We start from the raw sequence: 8,617 nt of genomic DNA, 5'->3' as shown, positions 1-8,617 counted from the left end.
ATAAATCTAAGAGAAAGATCCCACGTACTTAGATAATTGATTTTTTGAAATATATCTGGAGATTTTTTATGGTTCAACCGATCTTGTGGTTAATACTACTCAATTTTTGTAGGTTTTAAACCATAAAAAATTATATGATTAATTGGAGAAGCCCTTCACAAGTTTTATTATTATTTTTTAAAATTGTAATTAGTATTACAACGAACTATATCTATCTAAAATACATTGATCAAAATTAATATTTAAAATAAAGGGTTTTTTTTTTTTTAAATAGAACAAATTGGCAAAATATTGAACAATTTTGAAAACGGAAAAAGTGATTAATTGACATACAGCGCACATAATATATTTGAATAGCCAAACCTAAACCAGTTTTTTGTTTTTTAGCCAAATCTAAATGAGTTTTTTCAATATTTTTTTTGTACACAATCATGTAGATGTAACTTTTTTCAAGATTTTGTAGGGGTTTACATTTAACAAATCAATATCCCAAAAAATTTTATTTACCACAATCTTAAACCAAGTAACAGTTTGAAAAAATATTAAAAAATGATGAAAGAAAGAAAAAGATGATAAAAAGAAAAAAAAACTTGAAATATTTTTAAAAATGGTAAATAAAATAAAATAAAACTAAAAAAGAAGCGAAAATAAAAGAAAATTAATAAGAAAAAACTTTGAATAGATTATTTGAGTACGTTATGGGTTTGGAGGCAACGGCCACGTAGTGCCCTGTTCGAACCTTATCGACAATGGCCACTACAGCTTCTTCTTCAAGTTTTTCGTTAATCACCGTACCATTTCTTCCCAACCCGTTTCGACAATCAACCTCAAAGATTCAAATCACCCCATCGCCACGCTTCTGCAAAATGAGGTTTCAACCCTTTGTTCTTCCAAGAAGGAGAAGCCTCATTCTTCGATGCGCTCGAATCGAATCCAAAGGGCTCTCATTAGGCTTCAGAGCTCCAAATTTTGAGGTACTTAATGCCAATTCTGTAGCTAAACAGTTGAATTCGAACCCCATTTTCAGTAGTGACTTTTTTTTTTGTTTTTTTTTTTTTTGTGGGACAATTGGTTTAGCTTCCTGAACCTCTTACAGGCAAAGTATGGAAATTAGAAGATTTTGAACCCTATCCTGCTTTACTGGTAAACTTCGTTTGCGTTTTTTATGATTATTTTGTGGTCTGTTTTAGTGTTTTAGAGTAGTGTGTTTGTTTAAGTATCTCTTCATTTGTTTGCAGGTTATGTTTATCTGCAATCATTGCCCATTTGTTATACACTTGAAAAAAGATATTGTGAAACTTTCAAATTTCTATATGAAGGTATAAAGGATATAGTCCTTGTTTTCTTTGATTTTCTCATTACTTGCTTCTGAGTTCTGTGTGTTGTTACAGCAGGAACTTTGAAGTTCATACAATAACTTATACCATTTTCATTCATAAATGCCATACTCTGGTCTTACAGAAAGGACTGGCTGTTGTAGCCATATCTTCAAATTCTGTAACTACACATCCACAGGTTCGGTTAACTTCGTATTGGAATTGGTAGTTTTGTTGATGAATTGGTTAATTGTCAGACTATGGAATCTCTGTGACAGGATGGACCAGAGTTCATGGCAGAAGATGCAAAAGCATTCAGTTACCCATTTCCATATCTATACGATGAAGTATGATTCTTTAGAACTTGATGCTATCATTCTTATTTAGTCATTACTTCCCCAAAATAATTTGATTCTGGGCATGATTTTTAGATACAAAATGTCCTGTGATTGTGTAGTTTTAGCATCACTCGATCTTGCCTTTTCCTTTCAAGTAATGACGTTGGATTTTTAGATACAAAAGCACGTGCTTATGGATACTGCATGCACATTCTAACAGAATCTACAATCCAATAGACTGTAGGCCTGCATTTTGTATCCACCATGCAAAACCATTTGATAATTGTTCTAAATATTGTGGCTAGAGTTTATAGATTATATTTTGGTTTCTTCAAGAATAGCAATAAAATTACATTGTTGAGAGAATTATGAGGGGCCAAAGGCATTCTATTGTATATGTGTTTACGTTGAGAAGCAGTTGAACACTAGTGTAACTTGTAGTATTCTATATTTAAATCTTGAGGGGGTGTTAGGGTCTCTTTGTTTGGCCCATGGGGCTCATGGGCCCCACAAATAAAATAAATCAATTTCATGCCTTATTAACTCCTACCGTGAAGTTTGGAAGTTCATAACTCCCTATACTTCACAACTCCACCCCTTGATCTAAATGTCCTCTTATTGTTTATTCACTTTAATTTTACAACCTTTGTATCAAGGAATTCCTTCCGTATTCTCGTTTGAAGCACTGATATTAACAGGATGTATAATTACAGTCACAGGAGGTTGCAAGGGATTTTAGTGCAGTTTGTACACCAGAGTTTTTCCTGTTCAAAAAGGTGATCTAATAAGTTGCTTTGTTCATTTTTAATGTAAATGTAACTAGTATACTTTAAGTGCAGTGTTTAAGTATGTAACAGGATGGGCGTAGGCCATTTGAGCTGGTTTATCATGGTCAATTTGATGATTCTCGGCCGAGCAATAACAAGCCTATCACTGGGAGGTCAGTGTGATGAGTATAATTTTCAGTATTTGAACTATAGATTCACACTGCAGTTGTTTGAACTTTGAAGTTAATAACCATATTGTTTGATAATTCTATTAGGGATTTAAGTTTGGCATTAGACTGTGTCCTCAGTGGCCAACCAGTGTCTTCAGTGCAGAAACCCAGGTCTCCTTTCTGATATTTCATCAACTTTCTGCATTTGTTTCTTGCTATCATTAATTATTAAATTACATGTAATGTTAAGCTTTAACCTAATTTTTACTTAAAATTTTCTTTTCAGTGTTGGATGTAGCATAAAATGGCATCCTTAGATGAGCTATGATCACTCCTCTCATTTTCTGCAGCCTGAAGGTTAAATCTCTGAGCAAAGGCATTTGATGCAGCACACAGTTTGTTAAAGCCAAGCCAATTTCATCATTTGAATCAGTTGATCCATCCTACCCCTGTGATGTTTTCTTTTCTTTTCTTTTCTCGTTTACAGAGATGTTTCCTTTTAGATTGTCAGGGCTACATAAACTAAAGAGAAAAAAAAAGCTATGGTTTTGTTCTTTCTCAGCCATGTGTATTTATAATTTAACTGAGTGTAATGTCCACATCTTTTATGCAATATTTAAGAAATAAATTTTTTTAGTCTAGTTGCTTTCATTTCCTTGTAGCAGAGGATCAAACGATAATGCAGAGAGGCAGAGAGCTGTATTTTGTAGTGGATGTTGGTTTATTGAAATTACAATTAGAACGAAACTTCCAATTTAGAATGTTACTTGCATTTGCTTTTAACTGAGAAGACAGAAAATTTGAGGTGAGAAATATGAAAAGCCAGTGATCTGTGGAAACATATAATCCGTTTAAATGTTTGTCTCCTCCACACTTTTTGGTATGACTTTGTCACATTTTCTTGTTAAATATACAACTTTATTCAGAAACTTATATCCTGTCGAGGTTCAAACATTCAGTAGTAGTAGTAAAGATCTTTTTTGCCTTCCTATAGCTGTTGCGTTTGATAGGTACGGGTAAACAGTCGGTGGGCCAGCATTATTTCGGCGTCACATGGCTACAAGTTAATGTATTCTTTCAAGATCATGGCGCATGAGCTTTCTCCTTTTCTTTTGCACATATTATTGTTGAGATGGAAACTACTAAAAGGATGGTGGTCCAAAATGGCTTCTTTACAGCTTGATCTTTATTTGTCTAAATGCCAAAAGCTTGTCTTTCTATGATGTCTATTTGTTGGTTGAGCTGCCCACAGACAACTCAGTTGGTTATGAAGGCAAAAACTTCTTTTCTTGGTCCCCCTCCCTTATATAGGTTACACCAGCTGCCACCAAACTTATGCTTTATGAAGTTTTCTTGGTAAAATAACAATATGTTTCATTCCCTTTAGCTTATACATGCAATGGGAAATACGCATTGGGACCTGCATCAGAATGTAACAAGCAGGAAGTACTCGATATGAAGGAGAGACATTTCAAGCAGAAGTACAGATTCAGCCTTGCCATTATTACTGCTAAATACTTCAAATCTATACAAACAAATGTCATAATTGAAAAGGAAATAATCAGTGAGCTGAACTGTTCTCCACCTTTTTTCTTTTCTTTCTTTTTTTCCTTTTTTCTTTTGAATCTATGGTACTGCAGAAGGTACAGCTCTAATTAGAGGCTCAGATGATCTAGAAAAACTGGAACAATGAACTGCAGCTTTTGGATTTGTGATAGCTCCTCTTTCCAACGAATTAGGCTTCTCATACTCTTCACTTTCATGCTTGATCTCCTTGAGCATTGCTGTAACATCTTTCATTGTCGGTCGATCCTCTGGTGAAGTATTGACGCAAAGGAGAGCCACGCCGAGTACTTGAAGCATCTGTTGGATTTGGGTTCCTGACCGTTGGAGTAATTGTGGATCAAGAATTGCTGTAAATTCGTTCTTTCTATCTCGTAGTTCTTTGTTAACCCATGTGACAATGTGGACACCTTCTGGGATTGTATTATCTGTTGGAGGCTTCCCTGTTAAGACCTCTAGAAGCACAACACCATAACTGTACACATCACTTTTCTCTGTTATCCTCAAGCTGTACCCATATTCTGCATTGAAGTTGTATATGAAATGAGTTGTATCTTGTTTTTTTCTTCATTTTTTCTTTTCCGAAGAGGAGGAATCAAATTTCTGACCTCGAGGTTGATAGTATAGTTAATATACTATGCATTTGTTTAGTTTTTTTGCTATTACTCTTTATGATGATAAGTATTTATCACTGTTAATTGTTTGTGCTAATGCCTCAATTAAAACAATTGAATAACATGTTTATCTAGCTAATTATTATTAGGGTAATTAAGGTAAATCTGTACAAATGCTCAAAAATAAATGTTTTCAAGTACTTGATCGGGTAATGTTTATTCCATGACATTGTTTCCAGATTTGAATTAAATTTTACTGCTATATGGAAGAAAATAGTTTCAAGCTTTTGGAACTTACCTGGAGCAATATAGCCGTAAGATCCAGCAACTGCATTGGAAGGTCTCGAACAGCCTGAAGAATCAACAAGCTTTGCCAGGCCAAAATCAGCAAGAACAGCTTCGAATTGTGATCCTACTAATATGTTGTTTGCTTTAATATCACGATGAAGGATGGGAGGTATGCAATCATGGTGTAGATAAGCCAAACCATGGGCAGCTCCCAATATAATCTTATACCTTGCATCCCAATCCAAGAATGGCCTCTTATCATGGAGCAGTCCAGCCAAACTTCCATTACTTATGTAATCAAATAAAAGCAGTCTAGTTTTGCCATTGTTACAGCAACCAAGAAGCCTAACGATATTTCTATGTCTTATGGATCCAAGAATCTGAACTTCAGCTGAAAACAAATCTCTTTCAGGAACTTCACCGTTCTTTAAAGGCCATAGCTTCTTCACTGCAATGACTTGTTTTGCTGGAGTTTCCACACGATAAACTATGCCCGAACAACCCTTTCCAACGATGTTTGAGTCCGATAATCTTGTAATAATATCATTCACAGAGAAGCTAAACTTCTGAAATGGAGTGAATTCCCAATCCAAGTCGTCTTCATGGCTGCTCTTGATGAACCCTGTTCCGCGTACTTTTATAAACAAACTCAACACAATTAGTACAAAGGATGCAGCTGCAATGATACTAAGAAACACGAAAATGATGAGATTTCTAGATGTCTTCCTGCCATGATCGTTGCGATCGGAGTGGCAACTGTTTCTTTCAATACATAGATTTTGATTTCCAGCAAATGCAGAGGCAGGAAGGCCTTGGAAGAACTTGGTATCAGGAAGAACACCTGAGAAGTTGTTGAATGAGACATCAAGAGAGACAAGATTGTCAAGATTTCCCAACATTCCCAGATTTCCAATGAGCATGTTATGAGAGATATCCAAATTAGCAAGTTTGGAGAGATTTGAAAAGCTTTGAGGGATATGACCAGTCAAAGAATTTGAACTCAAATTCAAAAGAATGTCTAGTTCTTGAATGTGACCAATCTCAGAAGGGATTGAATATGAGATTCTATTACTACTTAGATCCAACAACTGCAAATCTTTACAAAGACCTAATGAAGAAGGAATTGAACCAGTAATGAAATTTCCCTTCAGAATCAATTTGTTTAGAGATGAAAGCTTGCCTAAATTTTCAGGAATGGCGCCAGTTAATCTGTTCATGGAGAGGTCCAACACATTGAGTCCTAGAAGAAAAGAGAAGGACGAAGGTATATTTCCATGGAGTTCATTTCCATGCAAATCAACCATTTCCAACTCAGTACAGTTACCAATCTCCGACGGAATTTCCGACTGAAATCGATTTTCCGACAACTCTAGAAAACTCAAACCACGAAGAAGCCCAATCTCCGACGGAATTCTCCCGGTGAAGTTATTCGATCCGAGTCGCAAACGAGTTAGACCAGTGCAATTCCCTAAATTCCGAGGAATTTCACCTGAAAATCGATTGGATATCAACAAGAATTGGCTTAAATTCTTGAGATTAAACAGAGATTCCGGAATCGGTCCAGTGAGAGAATTATGAGAAAGATCGAGTGCTTCGAGTTTCTCACAACCGGAAAGTTCCGCCGGTAGGTTTCCAGTGAGTTGATTCTGCCAGGCGAAGAACAGAGAGAGCTTCTTCAATAGGCCAATGGACGACGGAATTTGGCCGGAAAATCTGTTGTTGTCCAATTCAAGTTGCTTAAGAAACGAAAAGTTCCCGAAAAACGAAGGAATGTGACCGGAAATCTCATTCTCAGACAGAAGCAGCTCCTCAAGAGCAGTTAATTTGGCTAAAGAAACAGGAACTTCACCGGTCAAAGCATTCAAAGAGAAATCAATAACTACAAGCCCTGTTCCATTCCCAAGAGATTCTGGAATCTCTCCACTTAAATTATTCTGCCATAACAACACTCTTCTGATATTCATCATATTCCCCAACTCCTCCGGTATTCTCCCGGAAAGTTGATTCTGATACAAAAATAAATTCTCCAACAAAGAACAGTTCCCGATTTCCGGCGGGATTTCTCCGTTGAGATTCGCAGTATAAACAGAAAGCGTTTTCAGATTCTTAAGCCCTCCAAAGCTCCTCGGAATCCGGCCCGAAATGCCAGTATCTGCAAGCCCTAGGAACGTGAGTTCTTCACACTTGGAAATTTCATCCGGAATTTCGCCATGAATGCCTTGATTTCCACCTGCACGAAAAATCTCCAACGCCTCCAACCTACCGAATTCGGCGGGAATCTTCCCAAACAGTAAGTTATCATACAGTTCGAGCCGTTTCAACATCGAACAGTTCCCAATCTCCGGCGGAATTTCGCCACTGAACGAGTTGGAATTCAAGGACAAGAACTCCAACTTCGACATCTCCCCAATCTTCGCCGGAATCTTACCAGTCAAAGCATTGAAACTCAAATCCAAGACGATCAAAGATGATAAATTACCAATTGCTGGTGGAATCTCCCCAGTGAGATTGGCATTGGACAAAACAAGTTTAGTGAGTGAGTTGAAGCTAAGAAGCTGCAAGGGAAAGGTAGTTTGAAGATTAATGGAAGAAATTTCAATTTCGGTAACAAACCTATCGCCAGAACACTGAACATAATCCCAACTGCATGGATTCTGATGGGTTAAATCCCAAGATGAGAAAAAAGTAGCAGAAGAAGATGAATTGAAAGTTGAAAGCCATGAAAGCAGAGAGATACCCTGTTGGTTGAGACCAGAAATTGATGGTAACAACAAGGAGAACACAATGATTGAAACAGAAACAGAAACAGAAACAGAAACAGAAACTGAAATTGGTATCACCATGATGACATTGTTACATAAACTAATTTGGAAGATGGAACAAGGCACAAAAAAATTCCCTCGCTTTCTTCTTAAACAGAAACATAAATGAATGAAATCTCAATCTTCATGGCAACCATTTTGTTCATCTTGAAGAAAAAGTTGACAGAAAAAACATTGATTTGCCATTGGTAACATGCACATTGGCAGATACAAACAAGTGTGGGGAGAGAGATGAAATTATGGGTTTTATTTATTTAAATTTAATTTTTACCATATATATTTTGATTCCTTTGAAGCTTTGTTTTGATTTTACTGATTGATGGGTATGTGAGTGTGGGTAGAACTAGAAAGTGATGCAGAACAAAACACCTTCACTACAAACTACAATACTCATCTACCTTCCAATTTCATTTTGGTTCCTTCGTCTTTTAATCAAATTTTAAATTCAACCCACCAGTTCTTTTATTATATATTTGAATACATTATTTCTTTTAAACTTAAACCAAAGTTGAAATACATATATAAACCAGACACAATAATAGAATGGCAGAAGTATATATTTAATTCAATACTATTTTTATCCTCTAATTTATCAAGTATATTTTTTAAAATATTAAGAAAGTGATGTTTTTTTCTTCTTTTTTTCATTTTAGAAAGATTTAGAAAGTGATAGTTTTAAGTATAAAGTACCTGCCTCAAATTTGGATACATACCATATAGAACTAATTTACAAGTACAA

At 35.8% G+C, this 8,617-nt stretch overlaps 2 protein-coding genes across 3 annotated transcripts; one reads left to right on the top strand and one right to left on the bottom strand.

The window, feature by feature from the left end:
• The first annotated feature begins 678 nt into the window (after positions 1-678).
• Positions 679-3,242, top strand: LOC101213663. Of its 2 annotated transcripts, none has more exons than XM_011660824.2 (9): positions 679-974; positions 1,097-1,143; positions 1,239-1,319; positions 1,462-1,515; positions 1,595-1,663; positions 2,368-2,430; positions 2,512-2,594; positions 2,697-2,762; positions 2,878-3,242. In XM_011660824.2, exons 3-9 carry the CDS (start codon positions 1,242-1,244, stop codon positions 2,906-2,908), a joined length of 444 nt encoding a protein of 147 aa, XP_011659126.1. In that variant the 5' UTR covers positions 679-974; positions 1,097-1,143; positions 1,239-1,241; the 3' UTR covers positions 2,909-3,242. The 2 variants fall into 2 exon arrangements, with proteins under 2 accessions (XP_011659126.1, XP_011659125.1); XM_011660823.2 differs by having other exon boundaries at positions 682-974; positions 1,078-1,143.
• A 799-nt stretch (positions 3,243-4,041) lies between these two features.
• LOC101210837 (receptor-like protein kinase 2) lies at positions 4,042-8,223 on the bottom strand. Its single transcript, XM_004139694.3, has 2 exons — positions 5,067-8,223; positions 4,042-4,675 (listed from the first exon to the last, which is right to left on the bottom strand). Exons 1-2 carry the CDS (start codon positions 7,897-7,899, stop codon positions 4,218-4,220), a joined length of 3,291 nt encoding a protein of 1,096 aa, XP_004139742.2. The 5' UTR covers positions 7,900-8,223; the 3' UTR covers positions 4,042-4,217.
• Between the last annotated feature and the right edge of the window lie 394 nt (positions 8,224-8,617).

This window comes from Cucumis sativus, chromosome 7, assembly GCF_000004075.3.
Source record: "Cucumis sativus cultivar 9930 chromosome 7, Cucumber_9930_V3, whole genome shotgun sequence".
NCBI lineage: Eukaryota > Viridiplantae > Streptophyta > Magnoliopsida > Cucurbitales > Cucurbitaceae > Cucumis > Cucumis sativus.
This window is presented reverse-complemented; position numbering and strand designations above follow the sequence as displayed.

Excerpts from the sequence above, each read along its gene's own strand:
- LOC101210837 (XM_004139694.3), bottom strand. The coding sequence starts at position 7,899 with ATGGTGATACCAATTTCAGTTTCTGTTTCTGTTTCTGTTTCTGTTTCT. Across the intron at positions 4,676-5,066 it reads TTACGGCTATATTGCTCCAG|AATATGGGTACAGCTTGAGG; the intron begins GTAAGTTCCAAA and ends ACTTCAATGCAG.
- LOC101213663 (XM_011660823.2), top strand. The coding sequence starts at position 750 with ATGGCCACTACAGCTTCTTCTTCAAGTTTTTCGTTAATCACCGTACCA. Across the intron at positions 1,664-2,367 it reads TTCCATATCTATACGATGAA|TCACAGGAGGTTGCAAGGGA; the intron begins GTATGATTCTTT and ends GTATAATTACAG. Across the intron at positions 2,763-2,877 it reads TCTTCAGTGCAGAAACCCAG|TGTTGGATGTAGCATAAAAT; the intron begins GTCTCCTTTCTG and ends TTTTCTTTTCAG.